General features: G+C 33.2%; 9 protein-coding genes across 9 annotated transcripts; 3 read left to right on the plus strand and 6 right to left on the minus strand.

Annotated features, from left to right (window-relative positions):
* Positions 1-501: 501 nt before the first annotated feature.
* LOC122608046 lies at positions 502-2,059 on the minus strand. Its single transcript, XM_043781129.1, has one exon. It carries the CDS (start codon positions 1,843-1,845, stop codon positions 1,354-1,356), a length of 492 nt encoding a protein of 163 aa, XP_043637064.1. The 5' UTR covers positions 1,846-2,059; the 3' UTR covers positions 502-1,353.
* Positions 2,060-3,041: 982 nt separating this feature from the next.
* LOC122607899 lies at positions 3,042-4,808 on the plus strand. The gene is made up of 2 exons (XM_043780971.1): positions 3,042-3,241; positions 4,085-4,808. The coding sequence occupies exons 1-2, from the start codon at positions 3,168-3,170 to the stop codon at positions 4,587-4,589; spliced, it is 579 nt and encodes a 192-aa protein (XP_043636906.1). The 5' UTR covers positions 3,042-3,167; the 3' UTR covers positions 4,590-4,808.
* Positions 4,809-5,656: 848 nt separating this feature from the next.
* LOC122609444 lies at positions 5,657-7,402 on the minus strand. Its single transcript, XM_043782486.1, has 7 exons — positions 7,277-7,402; positions 6,960-7,133; positions 6,760-6,876; positions 6,495-6,662; positions 6,074-6,120; positions 5,789-5,909; positions 5,657-5,692 (listed from the first exon to the last, which is right to left on the minus strand). Exons 1-7 carry the CDS (start codon positions 7,400-7,402, stop codon positions 5,657-5,659), a joined length of 789 nt encoding a protein of 262 aa, XP_043638421.1.
* Positions 7,403-9,659: 2,257 nt separating this feature from the next.
* Positions 9,660-10,106, minus strand: LOC122609445. Its single transcript, XM_043782487.1, has one exon. The coding sequence runs from the start codon at positions 10,104-10,106 to the stop codon at positions 9,660-9,662; it is 447 nt and encodes a 148-aa protein (XP_043638422.1).
* A 1,768-nt stretch (positions 10,107-11,874) lies between these two features.
* LOC122609446 lies at positions 11,875-12,321 on the minus strand. The gene has a single exon (XM_043782489.1). It carries the CDS (start codon positions 12,319-12,321, stop codon positions 11,875-11,877), a length of 447 nt encoding a protein of 148 aa, XP_043638424.1.
* A 575-nt stretch (positions 12,322-12,896) lies between these two features.
* LOC122609447 lies at positions 12,897-13,364 on the minus strand. Its single transcript, XM_043782490.1, has one exon. The coding sequence runs from the start codon at positions 13,362-13,364 to the stop codon at positions 12,897-12,899; it is 468 nt and encodes a 155-aa protein (XP_043638425.1).
* Positions 13,365-15,412: 2,048 nt separating this feature from the next.
* On the plus strand, positions 15,413-19,085 carry LOC122606874 (epoxide hydrolase A-like). Its single transcript, XM_043779756.1, has 3 exons — positions 15,413-16,000; positions 18,018-18,259; positions 18,683-19,085. Exons 1-3 carry the CDS (start codon positions 15,533-15,535, stop codon positions 18,927-18,929), a joined length of 957 nt encoding a protein of 318 aa, XP_043635691.1. The 5' UTR covers positions 15,413-15,532; the 3' UTR covers positions 18,930-19,085.
* A 3,535-nt stretch (positions 19,086-22,620) lies between these two features.
* Positions 22,621-24,144, plus strand: LOC122606873 (epoxide hydrolase A-like). Its single transcript, XM_043779755.1, has 3 exons — positions 22,621-23,088; positions 23,172-23,413; positions 23,782-24,144. The coding sequence occupies exons 1-3, from the start codon at positions 22,621-22,623 to the stop codon at positions 24,026-24,028; spliced, it is 957 nt and encodes a 318-aa protein (XP_043635690.1). The 3' UTR covers positions 24,029-24,144.
* Positions 24,145-24,470: 326 nt separating this feature from the next.
* LOC122609448 (probable pectinesterase/pectinesterase inhibitor 41) lies at positions 24,471-26,442 on the minus strand. Its single transcript, XM_043782491.1, has 2 exons — positions 25,560-26,442; positions 24,471-25,226 (listed from the first exon to the last, which is right to left on the minus strand). Exons 1-2 carry the CDS (start codon positions 26,440-26,442, stop codon positions 24,538-24,540), a joined length of 1,572 nt encoding a protein of 523 aa, XP_043638426.1. The 3' UTR covers positions 24,471-24,537.
* Between the last annotated feature and the right edge of the window lie 610 nt (positions 26,443-27,052).

A 27,052-nucleotide genomic window follows, 5' to 3' on the forward strand; every position in this document is an offset into this window, starting at 1 on the left:
GTCTGCATCATTGTTGATAAAACATTAGCGTTGTATCCGCAATGCTACTTAGGGGTGCGTTCTCAAGTACTTCAGTAGTTCTGTTTGTGAGAGACGACCGATTGATTTAAAAGGAACATGGGTACAAATAATTGACTACCACGAGTACAAGAGTTAGGTTTTGGGTTCTTTGTCCTTCTTTTAATTGACTGTTTAATTTGAATCCAACTTTGGACGTTTGAGTTTGGATTTAATTTGGACATTTGTGTTGCTACTTCGAAGGTTGAGGTTGGAAACAATACATTGAAGTTCTGTGTATATATTCAACAAGTTAACCACTGAAATCCTGAGGGGAGCGGAGTTGCAACGTGCAGAAAGGTAGCGTGGAACTGAAGAAGTCGACTCCATGAGTTCCAGATCCTGTTACTGGCTAGTATTAGCCAAAGGAGCCAAACTAACCAGATTGATGGAGCCGATCACTAAATCTGTAGGAAAAAACAATTTATACACAATGCAACTAAATTTAGGCAACAATTGCAGATAACACAAGCACAATGTCATCAAAATTCTTACATAAGATCTACAATCACTATACAATGTCATCAAAATTCTTACATAAGATCTACAATCACTATACAATGTCATCAAAATTCTTACAAAAGACTATAGAACCACTGTAAGAATTTGAACTATAAATAAAAACAGAGGTAGGAGCTTATAATAACTTCACTTTATGCGAAAATCTTAAACAGGGCTTATAGAGTTCACCAGCTAACAAGAACTAAGATGCCTCATGGACCTAATCGATTTTACTGTTTGAAGGCGGATTGTAGCTCATTTACCAAGCTATAGCTCCAAATATACAATCAAACTCTTCTTAAACCTGTATCGAGCTTTTAATGAGGCAAACTTGAGTAGCTCATGAGCCACTTGACTCGTTTACAACCTTAATCATATTGGGTTACCTCATGGGTTAACGCATAATACTTTTTAAGAAGCCACTAACCTCTATAGGCATAAACTCACTACAAGATCAACTCACAACTTACAACTTAAACACAAATAACAACAATATCCAATTCAGATATAGATACTAAAAACAACCTGAAAGTGCGCTGAAGGTCTTTTTCTACCATTTATGTTGAACTTGAAAGCAGTCTGGTCTGTCCATATCTTAACCAAAATACCAAATAAATCTATCTCTTATTATCATTGTGAAAAATAAAAGACAGCCATTAACCATATTAACCAACATTCATCATCAAAAATTAACAAAAAAAAAAAAAAAAGAAGCTAACACGAAAAGTCTAAAACATATGTTATATCTAATCTAGTGATAATATCTGTATCTCTATATATCCATAATAATAGTAATTATGAGGAAGAAACAAGAGTATGATCATGTGTAACACCATTACAATCCATACCACACCCACATTGTGGACAATCTTCAAAATTATCAATAGGAAAACCAGCAGAATAAATGCCAACAGAAAACCCCAACTGATTTACACCTCCATCATTAACCTTATCAACATAGACTTCAACAATATTTAACCAAAAAAACAACACTTTCACACTAACCCCACTTAGATTTGTCAACCTCCCATTAGATATAATCCCACTTATGGTTGGTTGGTATTTAAGATCATAAGTGTTTTCTAAAGAAAAACTACATGTTTTGTTGAAAAAGGCATTGAAGTTGCCTGTTTTTGTATCTAATTTGTATCCTGTTACCCCTATTGGTAGTATGCCTTTTGGGAATCCATATGATTGGATAATGTCGTACGCTGTTGTTGTTGTTGATGTTGTTGGTGAGATGAAGACGAGGATTGTTAAGATTGTGATTATAATGTTTGGAGACATGTTTTTTTTCCTAAATTTTTGTTTATATGGTGATGTTTTGGGGGATTTTTTTTGGCACCAACGTGGGTGTGATGAGAGTTTAGATCTGAAAGCTTTGATATAATCCGGAAAAGAAAGAGTCTGTACTTTTTATTATTGACGGATCGGTTGGCTTTATGTAGTTCTTTGGTTTTATAGTATTTGGATCACAATTATCTAATTTGTATCGGGTTGGGATTGTGGTATATTTGATATTGCTCCTATTTATTTAACGAAGTAGGTCATTACTCATTATCTTTGTATATAATGAAAAATCCAGTCCTTCGTATTATCAACACAACATTGTAAGATCTTTTATGTATATTTTTAAAGGAAAATGATAATGACAACCTTAAAAATTGTTATTAATATCTTATTACATGCATAAAAAGTAATACTTTATACATAAAAAACCACTCTCTAAATTTTTGCATGACAAAGTAAAAATTTCAATGCACCAAAATAACTAATACTGACAGCCCTAAAAATTGGCATTAACAATACTCATTTTTAAATTATGAAAAAAAACAACTTAATCTTTTAAAACCTGAGACTTTTATTATAATTTAATTACAATTTAGTCTTACAAGATGAATTTTATAATATACTTAATAAGTCATCCAATGACTTACAGTAGGAGTGACAAGGCATCCCGATTTTACCTGTCGATCTTTACTCTTTTGCATGGCCTTTAAGGTATTTTCCCCGAATTGGTGTATCTTGGTGGCTTGGACTTCAATTCGCCAGGAATAGTTGCTTGGACTATCCGGAAATTATGTTTGTTGGTCGTTTAAAAGTAAAAAAAAAAAAGTATAGGTAAAAATGTTAACCAAACAATATAGATATTAATGAAGATAGGAAAAGTAAAACTATGTCTCTACAACTCTAACATAACTGTATAAATTAACTATCAAACATCAATAAATAGATTTGTATATGGTGGAGTTTGAGACCGAAAGATTTTGAGTTCAATTTTTAGTGTGAGCAAGCTGCTTGTAAGAACGAAAACAAATATTTTTACAGCATGAGTTTTCTATGAAAATGGATGTGGAAAAAAAAATACCGTTGAGTCCGGATTTATCGTTAAAGAAAAAAAAAAAGCTAAATTAGTAAATCCATGATTAAATGGATCATAATATGCAGGTCGAAAATTGAAGCCCATTTGACCAGCCATTGAACCGGCCCATTTTATTAAAAAAGTCCCTCTTTCAGTTTATCCCAATCCATTCACCCTTCCTCCGTCACAACGCCGATCACCACCTTATTTTCACGGCGATCAAATCTCTTTCTCCGTCACCATCGCAATGGCTCGATCCTTCTCAAACGCAAAACGCCTTTCTTCTTTCTTCACTGATCACCTCTCCGTCTCCATCTCCAAGTAATCATTTCATCCATATCTGTTTTCTATATCCATATTTATTTATATCTATATATTATCACCAATTATAAGATAAAATCAATTATCGATAAATTATCACGAAATTTAAGCAAATGAACGTATTTATCTATCAAATTTTGTTAAAAAAAAAATAGTAAATGAATAGGATTCGTATAAAAATACAGATTCAGATCTGATCATATATATATATATATATATATATATTATACACATACATACAGAGTATGATTAGATTATTTCATACATATATCCTATATATTTACTAATTTTTTTTTAAAAAATATTTGATTAAGAAATGCGTCCGTTTGCTTAAATTTTGTGAAATTTGTGATAATTTACTTTAATTTGATGATAATTGATGGATGGTGGCCCTCGGTTACTTCAATTGTATGATATATGATTGATAATCTCGGTTTCGTTGAGTTTGATGATAGATAGATAAGCCGGTGCATAGATATTTACTTAAATTTGATAATATATGATAGATAAGCATTCTCGAGTACTTAAGTTTGATGATATCTGATAGATATTTACTTAAATTGGGTGACGTTTTATATATAGTTACTATATGTTGCTTAAATTTGATGATATTAGATAGATAATTGAGCTCGGTTACTTAGATTCATTGATATATGATAGATAAGCATTTTCGGCTACTTAAGTTCGATCATATGTGATAGACTGAACTGATAGATAATCATGTCCGGTTACTTAAGTTTGATGACATATAATAGATAGTTGTGACAGGTTTTTAAACTTAATGATAATTGTGCTCGGTTACTTTAACTTTGGTGTTTAATTGAGTTTGAAATTGATTTCTAGGCGTGGTATTGCTGCAACACCACAAGGCGGTGCAATCGGCGGTTCAACGATGACACAGCGAGTCGAAGAATCGTCAAAACCGGCTCCTAAGGTTCCAGAGTTTTCTTTGAATCAGGTTAACTCTGCTTTCAACTATATTCGTCCGTTTTCTTCACATGCTAATATTTACAAGTCGCAAATCCCTTCAATGTTGTCATTGTCGAGTAAATTTTCTACTGCTGCGACTGCATCAGTTGCTAGTCATGCGCGTCCGTTATCTCCACATCTTTCGATTTACAAACCGCAGTCCAATTCAATGATTTCGATTTCCAACAGAATCGCTGCCATGGCTTTATCTGCTTTTGCCTTGGCGTTTTATCTTCTCTGTATGAAAACGGGTTTGATTTGCTTCACTTACTATAGCTTTTACCAAATCATGTCTGTATTGGCTGGGTTCACTGGGCTGATTTGCTATACATCAGTTCCTCTTATCATCCTTCATATCATCCATTCCGTTAAGCATTAAGTTTTACGACATTATGGATTTGAATTGATGATGTAATAGATGGATGGTATGGTGTTTTTCTTGTTTACTTGTTTTCCTGCAAAGTAATAAGTATGTGCAGACCTTTTGTAGTTTGTATCTTTTTTCGGTTATTGTTGAATAAGTATATGCTATTATGCTTGTTTGATGCAAGTGAATATTGCAGAGTAATTTATGGTACCCAACAGTAATTTTTTTTCATTCTTATACTGTTTCTGGATCGGAACCCTAGTTTTGTTATGAATTGTTGTGGTCTGAAGTTCGATTGATATGCTTCTTGAAACTTTGAGAGGCTATAGAATGTATAATCTAGTTACGCGCCCTTTTATGATAGATGATTCTGTGCATATTGAGCATGGTTTCAACTTTTTAACTAATAACCGTTGATGTGTACTTGATTCTTACGGTTATAATACTATGATTTTGTAGTATACAAGTCTTGAAGCTATGATTTGTTACTGCTTACCAAACTTAAAGTTATGATTCTTTCTTTTGTCTAATTTTGATCTTGTTAGACTAAGAAACGGGCCTCTTACAGTAGATCAAGTGTAAGTGTAAGTTATGAAAGACATTATAGTATCAAGTCAAAAATAACAGCAAGAAATTAAATATATTTTCTAATGTTCACAAACAAGCTATTATAGATCTGCAATACTTTAATGGAATATGTAAGAGGACTTGGAAGGTATTTTCTTTGATTCTTTGATTCGTGATGGTCGGTATGAAAACATAGCAACAATGTAGATTTTTGGGACAACTATGCAACATTTTGTTTCACTAGATTAGCACACGATGTAATTATTCTCGGTTTCTTCCACTTTGTGGCAAATTAGCCCGTAATTTTCTACCTACGATCTTGGTCACTTGGTTGTAAGTATACATAGAAATCCATTTCTGTTCGTGAAAATGAAAATGGCCATCACCAAAACAAAAATCTGAGACATTGAAAAAGTTAATTAAACTGAATGCGTTCAAAAATAACAGCAAGAAATTAAATATCTGTCACAAACAAGCTATTGTAGAATTGCAATACATTTAGCTGAATGTGTTCATACATGAATTACACCCATTTGATTGAGCCAAGGCTGTGCCCATTTATTCATTAATACAACAAATATTACTAGTAATATCATTTTTATTATTTCAACAATTAAATCATATCCACGTCCCTGTCTTGTTACTGGTTCTTGCATTATTGGGGTCAAATATTGTTCGGTAACCTTGAGTTCCTTTTCAACTTGATAATCTTCAAGCTCCTTTTTTAGTAGGTCCATATCCAGACGTTTACAATATATCTCTTCTCTGCAAATACCAAATGATATATGGTAACTCAAGATCTTTTCATGGCCCCAAATGATATATGGTAACTTTTAACAAATGATATATGGTAACTTTTAAGAAATGATATATGGTAACTTTTAACAAATGATGATCCTGTTTTGTGACTTACGAATATTGCAACTTACCGTAGCATATCGACTACATGGCCACGATCTCTAAGGAATTCCTGCAGCTGTAAATGAAAAAAGTCACATACGTGGATAAAGTGCATGGTTGCAGTTTTATACTCGTATCATAGTTGATCAGTCATCGTATGACTATTTTAGAACTTTAAAACGCAAATCTCAAATATAAGTCCATAAATTTATGATAAAACTTGTACCAGGACTATAAGCATTAATTATGCAATTGTTAAGTTAGATTTCTACATTGGAACAACGTGTTTTGAATCACCTCTAATTTACCATACAAAGCTGGTAAATGCCAATTAAGGCAGACTAAAAAGTCTTAACCGGGTCTGCTACTGATTTGACTCACTAAAGAAAAATCCCACAGCCCACGGGCATATATGCTTATAATTTGTTATGTTAGAATTTAGATGACTACCTCTGAATTCTGCATTGCTTCTTGTTCAAGTCTCTTTGCCTCTTCTACTGTCATTTCCATTTGGTTTATATGGTTAGCAAACAATGCTTCGTTTTCTAACTTCTGTTTATCTGCTGCTTCTTTTTTCATCATTGCCGAATTTAATCTCTTCTCGAGGGATCTACTTATCTATTTAAAAATAGTAATTAAACATACCCAACAATCTCAATACTTAGTAAGCATTACTTGATCCAATATAACTATAGAAAGTAAATTCAAGTATTACCTCATCAAGATCCGAAAGGAATTTATTTCCTTCATTTGATACACCCAACACACGAAGTTGAACCTTGTCCATCTCAGTAGCTAAAGCAGCCTTCTGTGCATATACTTCTTTAGCATGCTGAAAAGAATAAGTAAATAAATAACCTCGATCGTGAACTAATCTCATAAATCAAAGTATAAAGAGAAATAATGTGCACAAACCATATCATTTTTTTCCTTTGCACGTTGTGCTGCCTGTTTAACGTCATCCACTTGACCAACAACATCTAAGCTACATTCATCAGATTGCTGTTTTGCTTGTTCAGCAGCCTTCTCCATATGTTCCACTTCTCGCATAAGGTTGATAAGTGAATCCATTTTGGAGTCTATGGTTTTCTGCAAAAATTCCAATAAATTATACAGTAATATATGTTTGTCACCTATTTAAAGCAAATATTTATACGGAACAGATACTCAGTATATCTGATGAAGTTCACAACTATGAAACATGTAACTGAAATTGGATATATTTACCGTACCTTCTTATCTCTAGCAACCTCAATAAACATGTCAATCATTTCCGTGCAAGGTATTTCGCTTGAACCGCTAATCATATCTTCCGACGTAGGAATGTTTTCAGGATCAAGTGCTCTTTCAAACTCCATCTATCATGAATAGATCAAGAAACACAATATTAATCAATTGAACAGTATATATTTTTTTTCTGAACAGCAAACATTACAACATATACTCCAAATAATCCTAAACTACCTCATTGCCAAAGATTTAACCTTGGTCTTTTACACCAAGAGGCGAGGCCTCTACCACCCCACCAAAGTGGTGATGGCTCTAACCAGAATTAAACTTTTATACCAAGAATAATATTTCACACATTTATCTTATACAAGTATTATATACACTTATGATTTTGTTTGTGAATATAAAGCGAAAACAGATTTGTTAAACCTTGATCGATGTTTATTATAGAAGACGACAAGGAACTAAATATGTTAATCCAAAAAGTTAGAATATAATGCATGCATGTACCTTGAATTTGATGATCAAACTGGAACAACAATAAATCGAACTACGTACAACTCTATAACCAAAACCTCACTTTAATCTTTACGATATCAATTATGATTTAATACAATAAAATTTTTAGGGTTATTATATATGGATTAATGTAAACCTAACATACATATAATTAAGCAAGATTTGATAAGGTCTAAACAGTATTTGAGTTTAAGTCGGTTTTAGATATATCAAAATTGAAAATTCGTTGACTAATCTCATTCAAATTTCATATGTTGCAAAGTAAACTCCTTAATTAACTTTGCGTCATTTTGCATTTATCCAAAATCCCTAATAATCAACTCCTACAACTATAGTGAATTTATTTTATTTTTTATTATTTTTTTTGAACTTTAAAACACATTTTTTAATGGTTTAAACTTTTCATTATAACAATTATTAGCTAAAAATAAAATTTATTAATTCAAATCATATCTCAATATAAAAACTCTAGACAACGGTCACATAACAATAGGGTTGAGCAAAATTACCGAAATACCGAAACCAAACTGGTACCAGTACCGAAAGTCGGTACCGATGAGTATTCGATATCGGTATCGGTTCTTAGTTTGGGTCATTTTCGGTTTCAGTATCAATCGGTTCGGTCGTTAAAACCGAAATAGAACCGACTTTTAGCTTTAAAAATGGACGAGTTGCTTGCTATAATATAATACATGTGATCAGCAACACTGGTACTCCTTAAATATGATATATACTCTATGATGCACCGAAACTTCAAACAGGTAGCCGTACCTGTTTCCGAAACTCCATGAAAACGTTTCCTCGTACGAAACACGTATGAAACATTCCCTAGAATTTTCTATAGATACCGAAACGTTTTTTTGAAGTTTTCATACGGTTTTTAATTAATATCAAGGATTTAAAGGACTTTTTCTAATCCCCAAACCCAAACATGCTATATTATATACAATTTGATTAACATTAAAAATTTTATATTCCAAAACCAATTATTAAACACTAAATATTCAATGAGTGATCACTAATCAAGCATGTATTATACAATTCTACATATATAATTATACATAATCTCTCAAGTCTTTTTTTATGAAAAAATTTGATATAATTTATATATGTATATTTTTTTATTGCCGTACCCGTATCTTGGATTTTTTAGTTTTGTCGTTCCCTGTTCTCGTACCCCTTTCTTGTACCCGTTTCGGTACAAACTTAATAATCTGTGATTTTATAAAGGATATTACATCAAATATTTAATTATTACTATTGTTTTAGAGTAATGAGTAAATGTTTACGGGTCGGCCACTGTCATATAAAATTAGGATTTACGATTTGAACAAGTGTTGCAGTGAAGTATAAAATCTTAAAATATTCATATTAATCGTGCATATGTAGTTAGCAACTTGCATCCTCCCTTCCAAATTGCTTTAATCCATATTTCTTTGCTAGTTTGTTTAACTTTCGGTACTATTCGGTTTTGGTACCGAAAAACCGGTACCGGTACCGTAATTTCAGTACGGTATTTGGTTTCTATATTTGATGGTTTTCGGTTTCGGTACCAATCGGTTCGGTACGGTATGGTACCCATCTACACATGGGAGAGTAAATCTTTTAGGGCATTGCCAGGATTCGAACCTGACGTGGACTCATCAAAGTTCGAGGTGTTAGCCATTTATCCGCTCTTCCTTTTAAAAAAAATATATTAATATTAATGTAGTATAGTAAATTGTCACTTTCACTGAGTAAGAAACTATTAGGAAATCAAGTCAAAGAAATTGGAGTAAATATTTATTTCTCAAAGAAGCTATTGTAGATTTGCATTACGTTTAGCCGAACGTATCCATCCATGAATTCCACCAATGTGGATACGATCTAGCTACATTCAGGAGACGACGTAAAATCGCTAACGGGGAAAGATTTTTTGGCGAAATTGCCAATCTTGAACTCGAGGTTGTCCTGATTTCTTTTAACCCACTCAATTTTAATCCAAAACAATGCGATTTTCACCCTCACGCCATCTAGTTTGTCAAGGTTATTTGTTGAAATCACACCCGTGATTGTGGGGTTATATTTGATCTTAAAGCCACCTGAATGAATGTTACAAGCTTTGGTTAGATTAAACGAAAACTGACCACTATTGGGGTCCAAATCGTATCCAAGAGCACCCTTTGGAAGAAGACCGATTGGGAGGTTGTGGCTCTCTAGAACTTCATAGGGCGTCCCCTGACCATCAACGTTGGATAACATAAATAATAGACAAACAGAAAAGCTAAGAAAAATGACACATAACGTCTCCCTTTTGGTTTTGGTGAGTGCCATTTTTGATATGGGTTATGGATTTCTATATGTTAGGCTTTACCACAAAGATGGTATATAAATAGGTCAAAAATGCCCATTAGAATTTACTGCATAAAGTTTAAAATGTGTGTTTTAAATGTGAGAATCACTCATTTCACACGTTTGGACCATAAATTAGATTATGCCAAAGGTACCTTAAGTAGTTAAGTTAATATATATGTAGGTGTAAAAGGTAGGATTTGAGATTAAGAAGACTTCAAATGATACATATATTGATCACACTAAGAAATATGAGTACTAATTTACATGAAACCAAACTTCAAAGTTCAAACCACATGAACCATGAAACAACGGATCACTGTGAACACGAGCAGCCTTACCCGATCACGAAAAACTGTGGACCAATAAACAAATGACCACAAACACAAACTGCCTTACCCAAGCAGAAGTCATAGACCAACAAACTATAGCAGTACTGCACATACCAGATTAAATTCTATCCAACCCATAACTGATCAAACGACAACACACACAAATATTGTATGAGATTAACAAGCAAAAGTAACTAATAATGTTTTTTTTTTTGTTGAAATTAATGAGTTGTAGTCTGCTCTAACTTCTTTTCTATCAGCCTTTCGCTTACATTCACTACACGTACTAAAATCACTAATTGGCCATACTTCGGAATCCAGCCAACCTTTAGCCCGATCATGTTATCTTGATCTCTAATGACATTCTTGATCCTTATTGTTTCGAGATATCACACCCGTGCTTGTTGGTTCATAACCGAAACAACATTGCAGAACTTAAACCAACAATAAGGATCAAGACGACGTGATTGGGCTAAAGGTTGGATGGATTATTAAGTATGGCTTGATTAGTGATTTTAGTACGTATAGTGAATCTAATAAGCTTTTAGGGAAGCGAAAGGCTAATAAGAAAAAAATTAGAGCTGACTACAAATTATGCAATTCATGGAAGAATTAGCTGAATTCAATAAAAGAAACATTATAGTTACTTCTACTTGTTAATCTCATATAATATGCTCATTATTTTACGTTTTACCTTTTAAGATCAATTATAACCCCACAAGCACTGGTGGGATTACAACAGACAACCTTGACGAGCTTGTTGGTCGGAGGGTGAAATTCACATTGTTTTGGATTAAAATTGAGGGAATTAAATGAAATGAGGACAATATCAAGTTCAAGATTGGCAGCTGCTAGTAGTTGAAATGGCTACTTGAAACAGAACTTGGATCAACCCACATTGGTGGAATTCATGAATGAACACATTCAGCTAAATTTATTGCAATTCAACAACTACAACTAATAGTTTGTTTGTCGACAAATATTTACAGTAATTTCTTGCTGTTATAAAACGGACTTTGACTTTTAAGAGTTTCTTATACAATAAAACTGACCATTGCCTAAACTGCTTTAATGTATAACAAATGAACAATAACTAAATATTTATTTCACCGTTTCTTTTAAAATGAGGCAAAACCTTTTCTTAAAGGTATTGCTATGACTGTAATTGAGGTGTATAAATTAGTTGTATATTTACAATAAAATTTAGAAGTGAGATTCTGACATGGCAAATACAATTTGTGGTGTTTTTGATATATAGTATAGTCAAAGAAATTAAAGTAAATATTTGTTTCACAAACAAGCTATTGTTGATTAATTTGCATTACATTTAGCCAGAATGTGTTCATCCATGAAAGTGTGGATTGATAAGTTCTCTTTCAATCAAACTATTGTTGCAACATTTCTAAACTACCATCTATCTAGCTACATCCAGGAGAAGATGTAAAGTCACTAACAGGGAAAGTTTTTTTGGCAAAATTGCCAATCTTGAACTCGATATTGTCGCCATTTCTTTTAGCCCACTCAATTTTAATCCAAAACACTGCAATTTTCACCCTCACACCATCTAGGTTGTCAAGGTTATTTGTTGAAATAACACCCGTGATTGTGGGGTTACATTTGATCTTAAAACCACCAGCGTATATGTTACAAATGTTGGTTAGATTAACCGAAAACTGACCATCATTGGGGTCCAAATCGTATCCAAGAGCACCCTTTGGAAGAAGACCGATTGGGAGGTTGTGGCTCTGCAGAACTTCATAGGGCGTGGGCTGGCCATCACCGTTGGATGGCGTAGATAATAGACAAACAGAAAAACAAAGAAAAATCACCCCTAATGTCTCCCTTTTGGTTTTGGTGAGTGCCATTTTCGCTATGGGTGATGGATTTCTATATGAGAGGACTTACCACAAAGATGGTATATAAATACGAGTCTATTGGAATTTACTCCATAAAGTTTTAATGTGTATTTTTAATATGAAAATCACTCATTTCCCATGTTTTGATTATGTAGGTGTAAAAGGTAGGATTTGAGATTAAGAATATTCCAATGATACATATGTTGATTCATTACACTAATAAATACGAGTAGTAATCACTAATCTATATAAAACCAAGCTTCAAACCACATGAACCACGAAACAAGGGACCACGAATACAAGTCGCTCTTACCCAACCACAACATATCAAATTAACCATGAACTTTTAAATCTAACAAACCACGCGAACCGTTAACAAATCAAACGGCAACAAACACAAAAATATTATATGAGATTAACAAGTAAACCAATGGAGAGGGGAGGTTATAACGATCTAGTAGAGATCGAATATAACACACAAAACTTGACATTTTAGATAGGCATAATTAGTATAACTAATAATATTTCTTTTATTGAATTCAACGAGTTCATCCGTGAATTGCATATATAATTCGTGATTGTATCTAATTTTCTTTCCTATCAGCCTCTCGCTTCGCTAAAAACTTGTTACATTCATTACAAGTACTAAAGTCACTAATCGGGCCATACCTTGTAATCCAGCCAACCTTAAGCCCAATCACATTGTCTTGATCTCTAGTGATATTCTTGATTCCTATTGAGAAAAAATATACTTTCAACTTCACTCCTTCAAGTTCTTCAATCTTGTTTTGAGATATCACACCCGTGATTGTGGGTTCATAACTGATTTGAAAACCGGCTGCAAAAGTGTCACAAGGTTGGGTTAAGTTAACCGAAAACTGACCCGTATTGGGATCCACATTGTACTCAAGAGTAGTATTTGGAAGAAGACCAATTGGGAGGTTGTAGCTTTGTAGAACATCATAGACTGATAGCTGACCATCTCCTTTGGTCAATGGAAACAAAAGGCAAAGAGAAAAACATAGAAAAAACATTTTCATCAATGTCTCCATTTTTGTTTTTGTGATGCCGATTTTCATCAAGAACAAAAACGGATTTCTATGTATACTTACCAACAAGAGTCCAAGATGGTATATATATAGGTAGGTTATTGGTAGTTGTATTTTTATATTTATGGAGGGAAAATATAAATTTGGGAAAATATATTATGCAATATCTTCCAATCATATCGATATTCAATTTCCATTTTCCAAATTGAGTAAATATTTTTGTTGAATTTGGTTGAATATACGAAATGTTAACCAGTTTAACTTGTAAGAAATTAATTTAATATGTGAATGTATTCCGGATATGGATTTGTAATCGTATTTATACAAATAATTTCCTAATTGGGTAACTATTAGTTTTGGATCTTATTTAGATATAATCTTTTCGATGTTTGGAGAAGCATCGTGTCCAAAACTAATAACAGTTATGTAAATCGATAGGATACTTTATTTTAAAAAGATATACTGTTGTTTAAATTAAGCATCGTGTCCAAAATTACAATAAAAATCCCTTGTGCATAAAGATCCTTTTGGCCCAATAAAGAGTTTTATTTAAGAAGATCATTCCCCTAGCCCAAAAAGCCCTTAAAAAACTCATACCAAACACAACCAAAGACCAAAGTGATCATGAAACTTTTTAGGTCTAATCAGTAAAGTTGCAATAATGTAAAATATATGTAATTACCTTTTTAGTAATAGTTTTTAATTTGAAGAATGAGAACTCCATAACAAAATTTTATCATCATTTATAATAAGTAAAATGCTAAATACAATCCAAAAAGCGGTTATTAATGTGTATAAAAAATTTGTATTTTTCATATTAAAAGAATATCCTCTAAAATTTTTGTTAAATATACAACTATTTTATACAGTTTGATTATGACTCTTAATGATGTATTAACAAGACCATAATAATAAATGTAAGTGTCCGTATAATTTAAAACTGTCTAAAGCAAAAATTTGCTATGAGCCTACCATTCTCCTTTCATATCCACTTTTATGTTACACGAGGGGTAAAATCCGTATACTCCATGGTACTCATGCAGGTTGCAAAAACAAGAAGTAAGGGGAATTCTATGGAAAAATTAATGATTCAAAACTTCTATCATACTTCATAAGTTTCGAATTCTTATTTATTTTATACCATTAGAAGTTGTTATTATAACATAATAGTAACAGTCAACATTAGTTTTTATGTATGTTTCAACATGGATTCTTTTGTTGGATTCTAATTAAATTTTAGGAAAAATGATATCTAACAAAATTCAGCTGCCGTTTGTTTTTGACTTAGTTTGTCTATAGCTAAAAATACCTTAATGTAATAATAATAAACGTTTGTTTGCTTCACAACTAATCTATAGATAATGAATTAACATAAAAAAAAATGATATATGTTAACTTGATGTAATTATAATGTTTGTTTGCTTCATTTTCTGTTAGATTTCTTTTAAAAATATCATATGTGCGTGAAACCTAAAAATTGAATATATATATATATATATATATATTAGATTAGATAAGTATTTAAAAAAAAATACTTGAATGTAATCCATGTCACTCTAAAATTTTTGAATCTATTTTACTCAAAAATCAAAAAGTTATTAAAAATACACTAAATTTTTTATTTTTTGATTTTTCATATAAGAAGGACCACACCCAAATTAAAAGGTTTGGTTTCACACTTTCACTTACTCCACTTAAGAAAAATAGAAATTATAATACGTAAAAATCGAAAAATATTACTCGGTAAAATCCAGACTTTAAACCCTCGATTTTTAACTATATAAATTACACCTCGTCATCTGCCTTGCTACGTGGTCTTACATACATATCGCATTGTGTTTTGTTCTGTTTCTTTTTTTTTTTTCATGAAAACGACAACATAACAAAATAGCCTAAAAATCCTTTTAACACTTTAAAAGAGTAACATGTAATATCCATTAATTCTCTTTCTTAATCTTACCTCGAGTTTTTTTACTATTTTGTTAGAATAATTAATCAATTTCCTATCTAAAATTGTATACTCCGTTATATAAGTCAAAAGTGTCTCACACACACACACACACTTCAAGTTCAGACGCCCGGCCGACTTTGACACACAACAGAAGAAAACAGATCATCCTTCTTCTTCAAAAAAAAAAAAGAAAAAAAAAAAAAAAACTGAACTCAAAAACATGGAAACCATCCAACATAGTACAATAAAAGTAAACGGAATAAACATGCACGTAGCCCAGATCCCAAACCCTGGCCCACCAATCCTTTTCTTACACGGCTTCCCAGAACTTTGGTACACATGGCGTCACCAGATGCTATATCTATCATCATTAGGATACCGTACAATCGCCCCTGACCTCAGAGGATATGGTGACTCTGACTCCCCTGTTTCCGCAACCCAATACACTGTTTTTCATATTGTTGGTGATTTGGTTGGGTTACTTGAAAGTTTGAAGATAGATAAAGTGTTTCTTGTGGCCCATGATTGGGGTGCTGCTATTGCTTGGTGGTTTTGTATGTTGCGGCCCGAATTGGTTCGGGCCTTGGTGAATATGAGTGTTGTGTTTAGTCCTAGGAATCCTGTTAGGAAACCGATTGAATCGATGCGGGCTATGTTTGGAAATGATTATTATATGTGCAGGTTTCAGGTAATATTTGTGTTATATTTGGTTTGTTTGCTAATTTGGAATGTTGTTTTTTGTGTGAATTTGTTATATTTGGGGGTAGTTATATGATTGCTATATGTATCGAATTCTAGAAATTATCTTTTAATTGTAGCTTGTTAACACAACATAGTCTCGAAATTCGATCCGCACCTGTTAAAAATTAAGTTGTACCTAAAATTGTATGTATATAGTGACCCAAATGGTAAAGTTGTATGATTTTTGCAGACAATGGTGTTTATATAAGCTGTAACTTGATCACTCTGGTCGTTTATAGTCGGTTAATAATATGCTATATTTGGATGCTTTTTAAAAAATAATAATTTGGATCTAGTTTTTAGGACAAACAATCCCAACTCCAAAAAAGCTCTCATAGGAGGCCATTAGATAGAAGCTAAAGTAACATTCAATAAAAAGCCTCGACTTCTAGGTCTAGCTACCTTCACCAGACATATTCTAAGTCTAATAAGAAATTGCAGATTGGGATAATTGGATACATTTTGGTTTAGTGAGTCCCATAGTTGTCAAAGGCGGTCGCCTGGTGCGTCTAGGCGCAATGCGATGGCGAGGCCCACCTCCAGCGCCTGAAACCCTAGGCCAAGTCGACCATGGAAAAAAGCGGTCAACGGCGGTGAACAATAAACTTCCGGCTAAATATGAATCCGGGCAAATCGGTGATTTTTTTATTGCAGACGACCACATCGATAGTAGTAGAAGACATAATATGTAGAAGGAGAGGAAGAAAGAATATGTAGAAGAAGAAGAGGAGGAAGAAGAAAACTGTTACCTTATTGAAAGTTGGGGGAGAAAGAGAGTGGCGGCTGATATGGAATAGGGCTACGTCTCTTTTTTTCTTATAATATGTAGTAATAAAAGCCCAGATCTATTCTTATTTTCAATATCTTAGTCCACCAATATTCTTTCACTATAAACAGATTTTTACTAGTATTTATTTGTATTTAAATTATTATAATAGGTTATATAAAATTATAAAATTTATTTATTTATATAATAAATTTGTTATAACTTATAAAATTTATTATTTATTTATAATTAAATTATAATAGGAACTTAGTTTTTCTATCATTAAAAAAAAAACAACACAATTTGAAGTTTTTGACCAAAAGATTTATGGTTTCTTAATGACATTTGGTTTTATTAATGATATTTGATTTCTTTTATTATTATTTTTCATCATATATAAAAATTTTATATTTTTTTTACTTAATGCGCCTTTTTTTCTTCAAGCGTGCGCTTTTTTTGCGCCTCTCGCCTCATTTGTGGTCTTTGCGCTTTGAGATCGCCTTCGATTTTTGACAACTATGGTGAGTCCTAAATATATATCTATGTTTTGATTAAGATGACGGTTATGATTAACATTTGTTGTTTGTGAATACTTTAAAATCGAATACATTTACCAAAATGGGTAACACATGTTTACTTCATTTAGGATTGTTCTTTTCTGATCTTTCTAAATAAAAGAATAGGACAAGCAAACATGTATTCTGTCTATTTAGAAATGAAGCCCTGAGCATTAAAAGTTGATAGTTGGAACAGGAAATCACCTTTAAGGCTTTAAAGCTTACATTTGGAAGTATTTAGACACAAAATTTGTGTAGATGCATTTGGTTTGTTGATTATGCTCTCACTAAGAAGATCCAATACCGATGTTTACTTTTCTCATTGCCTGAACCGCCCTTGTGATAGGTTTATTGTTACCTCTTCTTCCTTGTCAGTTTAAGATTTACATTCGTGATTTACTTTATGGGAGCTTTATTTAGAACATATTTAGCTTTACATAATCTTCCATGTGCATTTATGGTATACTTAATCTTTAAAACTTAAGCAGTTGTTAATTGCTCATTTTGGATTATATAGATTGTACAGTGGTTAAGCTTAGTCCTTAACCTGAACTAAGAATTCTGCAAATTGCTATTGCTTTTTTGATAACGCAATTCATATCTTTCATAATAGTTAACTGATATGTCTAATGGTTATGTAGCAACCTGGAGAAGTGGAAGAAGAATTTGCTCGTGTAGATACTGCACAGATCATCAAAAAGTTTCTCACATCACGTAATCCAGGCCTGCTTTGTGTGCCTAAAGAAGTTGGATTTGGGGGTAAACCCAATGCTAAGATCACACTTCCTTCTTGGTTAACTGAAGATGATGTGAATTATTTTGCCACGAAGTTTGAACGTACAGGATTCACTGGTGGCTTGAACTACTATCGGGCTATGGATTTGTAAGTTGCCCTTCGCAGACTTCTTAAGTTCTTGATGTCGATGAGTTCTATTTTGCTTTGGTGAATGACCTACTGTGTGGCAGTTTCATCTCATCTATTTGTGAATGGGTCGATAAGTATGTGATTTATTTCAAACAGGTCAGCTAAGTCAAATAAACAGACAACTAAAAGAGGAACGGGTCAAATGGGCCATACAGGATTTAAGTTGCCAAGAATTCTTATTTTAAGTGAATTAATCATTTTTAGAATTTCTTAAATGATGGACCAAACGAACTCTCTGTGGGTCAACCCTGCCCATTATGAACCCAACTAGAAGTTGACCCATTACAAGCCCAACCCCATGTCAATGTGTTACCCAAACCGACCATCTTGTCATCTTCACATTAAATTTAACCAAGCCTTCTTTGTGTGCAATTATTGCAGAAACTGGGAGTTGACAGCCCCATGGACCGGCGTGCAAATAAAAGTGCCCGTTAAGTTTATTGTCGGGGACCTGGACCTAACCTATAACACTCCCGGCGTAAAGGACTTCATTCACAAAGGGGGTTTCAATAAACATGTCCCTTTCTTGCAAGAAGTTGTCATAATGGAGGGTGTTGCTCATTTTATTAACCAGGAAAAGCCCCAAGAAGTTAGTGAGCACATTTATGATTTCATCAAGAAGTTTTGAATTACTCTCTTGGCACGATCTTTACCAGTCTAGTCTAAAGGTATCTGTTGAAATTGATTCTCGACGTTCCATGTAACTTAACAAAAAAGATATCTGTTGAAATGTTGGTGGTTATTGCAAATGTTACATAATCTCCTGTTTAGACTGTTTTGTGAACTCGAGTTTCGGTGGATGTCTGAACATAAGCTTTACCTTAATATACTTGAAAATTGCATGACTTATAATGCGAATATACATGGTGCTCGATTAAAATCACCGAGTGTTGAGAATGTTGATTAAGAAAATCGATCTTTACTGTACGGGCAAGTTTCTAGTAGGAAGGGTTCGCAACCTAGAAAGTATACAAATGATGATGCATTTATTTTTTTAGTTTTTGATTTGACTTTACTCTTTACTTCAAAGTTCATATGAATCAAGAGCAAGTCAGGTACATTAGCTGTTCAAAAGAACAGGCAGGTATATTAGATGCATTGCAAGGACAATAATAACAGTTCTGAACTTTCACGTTTCTGCCATTAAAAATCCCAACCGAATACCTTAAGGAACTTAAATACAACCAATTATGCCTAAAAAATGATTTCATGAATACCTTTATAGGTTTAGTGCATTAAAATGTAAAAGTTAAGCATGTACATTGTGTGTCACAAACTTGATCTTTATTCATTGTAAGTATGTAACTTGTTTTTTCTTTTCCAATTTGGGGTTAACGTGTTATCAGTTAGATAGTTGGTCAATTGATTTTTGTTAAATTATAGGGTAGGGTTAGAGGTAACTTAAGAGATAAAGTTAAAGGGTCATTAACCTTTAGATTAAATCAATGATCATCATTTTTTGAATTTTAACCTTTGTTTTTAATCCAATATTTTTTAATCCAATAATCAAGATTATCTTAACTTTACTCCTTAAGCTAGGGGTAATGTTACTTTGTTAGAATACAACCTTACTTTGTTAAAATATATCATTTGAATCTCGTAAAAAGTTCCCGTCATTGACCAAAACTTAATATGAACATGTGATAGCTTAGTACAATACACACTTTATTGATGTGTCATCACTTTCATGTAAGTACAGATGTTATGATCGATGAGAGTAAGTATCCATGTGTTACGGCAGTGAGATATTAGGGTAATGAGTCATAAAGTGTAATAGGTCATAGAGTATGATAGCCAAATGCCTTAACCGTACGGGTTCTGCCATCGGATTTTAAAAATTCGTCGAAGTTATATCGAATAACATCTCTAATGAAAGAACATGAAATTTTAAGAACACCCATATAATTTTTATAATTTATCGATATACAGATTTTGAAATAAAAGATTTTGAATGAATTGAGTGAATAAATGATTTATGGAGGAGAGAAAAAAAAATTATTGGTTGAGATTTAAGGAGAGAGAAAGAGTATTATAGTTATTTTAGGTAAATACAAAATAGATATTGGGTATTTTGGGAAAATAAATATTGAAACTTAAAATTTAGACATAGGAAATTTGTTTTATAATATAGTATAGATATTGTTTTTCTAAGAAAACAAATATTCATATTGTACTATAATAATGTTAGGGTTTGTTTGTTTATTTATCCATTAAGTAACTGAATGAAGAAAGTGACTGAATTGATATACAATGTTTGTATTGATTAAGTCAATATGGTTGTTTTTTAGTTTATTAAGTCAAAAACAAACATATTTTATTGATTTAATAGATTAAGTCAATTAAAATTAAGGCATGACTTTTTAATTAAAACTTTATCAAACACCACCTTACTTTCATCCTGATAGTTTTGAGTTCAATTCGGTTAATTCTTGCAAACCAAAAGTTGAAATCAAACCATTATTATTTATCTTGGTTTGGTTATTTTGTTTCAGTTATATCGGATCACTCAATTTGATTCGATCAATCGATTTTTTCAATAATAATTACCAAACTTTTAAGTTTTTTTTTACTCCATATAGTACATCACATTATCACATTCGTATACCTTTTAACTTTTTACCTTCCACCTACCCCACCACAAGTCCACAATCTCATAAATGAAAGATCTCAATATTTCACATGTATATTTCAAAAAGACCAGTAAACATTACAATTTTTTTTTTTCATTCATTAAAAATATACACAGTATAAAAAATCTATATAAAAACATTTTTTTTTAATTAACGTTTCTTTCTTTTATATAGACCATAGGTGTTGGAATATTAAAATAAATTATTGAGTAAACGACCAAAATCGTCCTTGTGGTTTATCCTAATAATCAAGTTTCGTCCTTGATTATTCAAAATGATAATCATTTTGAGGAGGATAAGGATCACATCTAATCCTTTATACAAACGGACATTTTCTCCAATCCGTTAACTCTCTCACGTGTTTTTCATGTGAGGGCATTTGTGTCTTTTCCACCTATAAAGGACCAATCTTTCCTACCTTATAAAGAAAATGACCAATTTTTATTTTAAGTAATTCTATCTTTCAATTATCAGAATTACACTTGACTTTTTAGTTATTGCCCTTAATGAATTATAATTTACATTCTAATTGCAGGATTCGTCCCTGTGGTTTACCTATTTTCGTGATTTACATCCATGTTAAAAAAAAATACTAAAAACAAGTCGCGTCACAGGTGGACAACTATGATTCTCACTACCTTTGATACAGACTGTTTATCTCACTTCTTTCATAGATTGCCGAATCTGGTATTACATCCAGTGTTGTGAAACTCGACCGATACAACCGAGTCAGATCGTGTATTGGCCAACTGGCGATACGATATACCGGGTCTGAAAAATGGCCAGGGTTCTAGACTCGAGTCAACTTGGTCAAGACTCGGCCGTATCGGTCAAGACTCGACTGTATCAGTCAAGACTTGGTTGTATCGGATCGGGTCAACCAAAGTCAAACTTTTATTTTGTTAAAACTTTTATGAATTATGTTGTTGTTTCTAGAAAATTATGTTTAAGTTGAAAAATTATGTTATGTTTAAGTTTGAAGTTTTATATATTTTTAATTTTTTTTACATATAATTTGAAAAACTATTATTTTATACATGAAAAACTCACTATTCACCAATCCGATTCTGATTCGATGTTTAGAAAAATCTTAGACTCCCCTAGTCTCCGATTCCAATTCACGAGTTTCGCAACCTTAATTACATCACATAACCCTTATTAAACGTTAGTTGGTGTTACTTTATAATATCTTGAATCACAGCTATGAGCTATATATTTATACTCGATTTATCTAAATTTCTATTTATGCTTGTCATAAAATAATGTTCAAACATAAAACTAACACTTAAACTATTATAAATTGAAATTCTTCAAATAAATCTATAATTGCAATGAAAAATATAAACCACCCTATGAACAAGTTGTGTGCCATCGTTTTCATCACAAGTCTCAGATTCGAAACTTACATTTTATCGATATCAAACAATTACAGAGTCACCCCGATTGATTAAACCATTTACATATGAGTTGAAAAGACTTCCCGGATAACTTAAAGGAAAACAAAAATCTCACCCGTAAAGCTGTTATTATATTTCCTAAATGAAAAGTAAAGTAACTCGCAATGCCGTCTTTTACGGGTTGAGTCGTCTTTTACGGGTTGAGTCGTGTGGTCCACCAAAATAAATGATTAATTAAAAGATGCACTATAAATATCGGGAAAGGTCACACATACTCTCATGCAATAGCGCTATGGAAGTTATAAGGCACAGAAATATATCCGTGAACGGAATAAATATGCACATAGCCGAGATCCCTGGTGACGGTCCACCGGTTCTTTTCCTTCATGGTTTCCCGGAGCTCTGGTACTCGTGGCGCCACCAGATGCTTTATCTATCCTCATTGGGTTACCGAACAATTGCCCCTGACCTTCGCGGCTTTGGAGACACTGATGTCCCTCTTTTGGTTGCTGAGTACACTGTTTTTCACATAATCGGGGACTTGGTGTCTCTTCTCGACTCCCTTAGTCTGGACCAAGTCTTCCTTGTGGGCCATGATTGGGGTGCTGTTATGGCTTGGCAGTTCTGTTTGCTAAGGCCTGATCGTATTAAGGCCTTGGTTAATCTGAGTGTTGTGTTTAGTCCAAGAAATCCGCTTAGAAAGCCAATTGAATCAATGCGCGCCATATTTGGAAATGATTATTACGTTTGCAGATTTCAGGTAATCCAATTGTCTTTTTTTATTTTTTTGTTAAACAAACCTATATTGCTAATTGAATCAATGCGGAAATGATTATTATGCAGGAAGTTGGAGAAGCTGAAAAAGAGCTTGCTAGTGTAGATACTGCCTTAGTAATAAAAAAGTATCTAACATATCGTGATCCCGGCTTGTTGTGTGTGCCTAAAGAAGTTGGATTTGCAATCGATCCAAATACTAAGATAGCACTTCCCTCTTGGTTGTCTGAAGACGATGTGAATTATTTTGCAACCAAGTTTAAACGCACGGGCTTCACTGGCGGGTTGAACTATTATCGAGCTATAGACTTGTAAGTTCACTTTCCAAGTTCTTGGCTTTGAAGAGTTGTTGTTGCACCACACATTTAACCAGATGTTGAAACCTTCAAGTAAAGATTACCAATTCTGGTTCAATTTCTATCTCAAGAAGCAACATTATATTGGTAACTGACTAACAATCTTCCAAAATGTTGGATTTTGACCCTGTTTACTTATATCAAATTTCTATATTAACATGTCAATGAAAACTTGCTAAGTCATTACTTTCTAGTAAAAGGTTTAACCAGAACTTGTTACCCAACCCAATCAACTTGCGGCCATCTCTACCTTTTTTCTGACAGGCATTAGTATCCCTACATTTTGCCTAACTCAGAGTGTTGTGTATAATACACTGATGTAGAAACTGGGAACTGACTGCCCCATGGACGGGTGTTCAAATTAAGGTGCCGGTCAAGTTTATTGCAGGAGACCTGGATTTGACTTATAATACACCTGGTGTGAAGGACTTTGTACACAAAGGGGGATTTAAAAAATATGTTCCTTTCTTGCAAGAAGTTGTCATAATGGAGGGAGTTGCTCACTACATTAACCAAGAAAAGGCGCAAGAAGTCAGTGAGCATATCCACGATTTCATCAAGAAGTTTTAAATTACGCTATAAGTGTCACTGTCTTCTGGTATAATCATAAGTAATCTTGTCGAATAATGGATCATTAGTGATTTAATTATTATTGACTTTCCATCTTAGCTCATGGAAACTGGAAAGATCTATTCTAAGAAGTTACTGTATTAGTTATTAAAAATGTAACGAAATGACTTATTAACTGTACTTTATGAACCTGGTTGGATAGACCGACGTTTGATAAATAGTTAGTTAAAGAGACTTGAAGTTCACTTGACACACAAAGGATATATAAAGAGATTGTTGGCTAAATCGAGTAATTAAGCGAATGACTTGTGAGTATGACCCAACGACCCAACCCAATTGTATAGACGGGATAAGGTCCTTTAATATATCTGTAGTCTATAGATACGTATCAAAGGAAATGACAAACAATCACAAAAGCTTAAATAGTAAGAAATTTGATATATATAAATCAGTATACATTTTAAATTTAAAATAGGGGTATGCTGTATAAATGGCACTGAATTCACCGATCATAACCCTCCATCGTAAGGGACACCCGTCTGAGGCAAAAACTCATCACCAAGTATAAAAGTAGACACAGTAAAGTTAACAGCTTCCGTTGCATCAATAACATGAAATCCAGGCCAAGTAACTCTACTACTAGTATCCGACCCAGGCCCAGAGTTATTAAACTCTGCATAATAAGATGTATTCAACGCAAAATCACCAGACCATATCGACCACCCTGCTGGAGTAATCAAACTATCCATATAAGACTGCATATAGACCGTCCTCGAATACTCTTTCCAAGGACGCCCCAAATATGTTACCGTAGTCCCATTACTAGCTGCCAAATCATCAGCAGCCCGAATGTTACACCTTTGTATAGAAGTACCTGTGTTTTGGCCCGGATCTGTTCTGCCTTGTGCTGTAATGGCATTGAACTGACCGGACATAGGTAAGCGTGGATATATGTTACAGTTTTGGAACACTGCAGCCGCATTTCCAAAAATAAAGTCAACCGTGCCATATATGTCACATTCACGATAGAACTGACGCAGGGAGTGTGCGTATAATGTATCTTGGTAGCCTTCAAAACTGCAGCTATAAAACGTTGACAAATCGGCACTATTTCTTAATGCCACTGCTTGATGTTTTATGGCTCCTGCTGTGTTTCGAATTGTCAAGTTGACTCCCACAAAGTAAGGTGATACAACAACTGCCAAATATTTTGACAAATATTGGTTAAAACTGTTAAAAAGTAGAAAGTAGATTCTCTATTTTGATATGTAGATATTTAGCTAGAGACACTTAAAGTCATTTCGACTTTCTAGTTCATTTCTATTTAACAGGATACACATGTAATTAAAAAGTTTAGCTAGTTAATTCGCCTAAAGTAAGCAAATATATTATGAAAAAAGTTTGTACTAAAAATATATTAAAGATTTGAAAAAATAAAAAGGTTTTAATCATTATAGCTAAAAAAGTACTAATATAACTAGTTATAATTTATTTGTTAAGGTAGTATAAATAACTTAACACAGTAGCTTACTGAATGTTGCAGAACGGAAGGTGGTCGAGCCATCAACAACACTACGATTTCCGGTGATCACAGTCTGATTAATTCCATCGCCGATCATCATCAAGTACTTTTTGCTTTTTGGAATGTTAACATACTCTTCATAAAGACCGGCCCTCACGTATATCACAAAATAACCAGCAGTAGCATCAGAATTATTCGGGGCAGAGTTAACCGCATCAGTAATTTTGGTAAAGTTACCGGTACCATCTTGACTTACCACCACAGAATTACTAACAACTATCTGATCACCAACATTTTCTAATATAGTTTTTGGCTTTTGAGACATTTTAAATGTTGGCAATTTACCATTTTTGAAACCATTGTATAATCTATGTGAAAAACCAATTCTTTTACCCTTTTTACTACTACCCCATCCTTTGTTGAAAAGAGCTAGTGAAGTACTATACAATTTGTCATCAGTTCTTATTGGAGATATGATGCCGTTTTTCGATGTCCAAGAAGCAGCATTTTCTTTTAAGCCGTCTACACATGTTTCAGTATCAGTTAAAATAGCACTAAGGATGGATTGAGTGTCTTCTATTTTCGTACCGGGAAGGCTTGTTGTTTGAGTGGAGTTGATTGTTTGAAGACAAGTTGAAAGGAAGTCAATGTTTAGTCTAGCTAAGTATTGGCAATCTTCAAGTGCATTGATCGCGCCAACGGTTAAGCCAGATGAACTACGGAGGTAGTTGTCTACTAAGTTTGCGAATTTAGTAGCCGCGGATAGGGATTTAAGGAATGAGAAGCGACAGTTTTCATAGACATTGTCTGTAGAATTGTCGTCGGTAAGGAGGGATGATGAAGGGGTGAGGAGGAGAATTAAGAAGGAGAAGAAAACGGTAATGGAATCCATTGATGGAAGATCGAGATGATCTTAATGGTTTTTATAATATTTACGCATAACACTTCTTAAAAAAAAAATTATTTATATTATCCCTTAACATTAACAAAATGGTACTCACACATTACACCAATAATGGGGTGGTGGCGGTGGTGGTAATGTAATGGCGGGGACGGTGATGGCGGTGACGGCGAACGGTGGTAGCGGCGGTGGTGGCGGCGGAGAGTGGTGGTGGTAGTGATGGTGGCGCCGGTGCATAGCGGAAGTTATTAATGTAATGTGGTTATGACGATGTATGGTAAATCATGCAATAGAATGTGTACATTGTTGAAACTTATAATCAATATTGAAATTTTAAGTTCAATGTTGAAAATCAAAAATGAATTTGCTTTATAATATATAATAAATAATTAAACTACACTGTCAATCATTTATATCTCAAAAATATGTTTATTAACTCTTTACATCAATTAGTTTTACATCAATAGTGTACACCACTCGATACCGCCTCTGCCACCAGCAGTCGTCTCCATCACCACACCGTCAATGTATTGCACGGATACCATGCTACCCACTTCTCACATTTGTGAGGGTTGATTAATAAGGGTTTTTCGAGAATCCT

The sequence above is a fragment of the Erigeron canadensis genome, chromosome 7 (genome assembly GCF_010389155.1).
Source record: "Erigeron canadensis isolate Cc75 chromosome 7, C_canadensis_v1, whole genome shotgun sequence".
Taxonomy (NCBI): Eukaryota; Viridiplantae; Streptophyta; class Magnoliopsida; order Asterales; family Asteraceae; genus Erigeron; species Erigeron canadensis.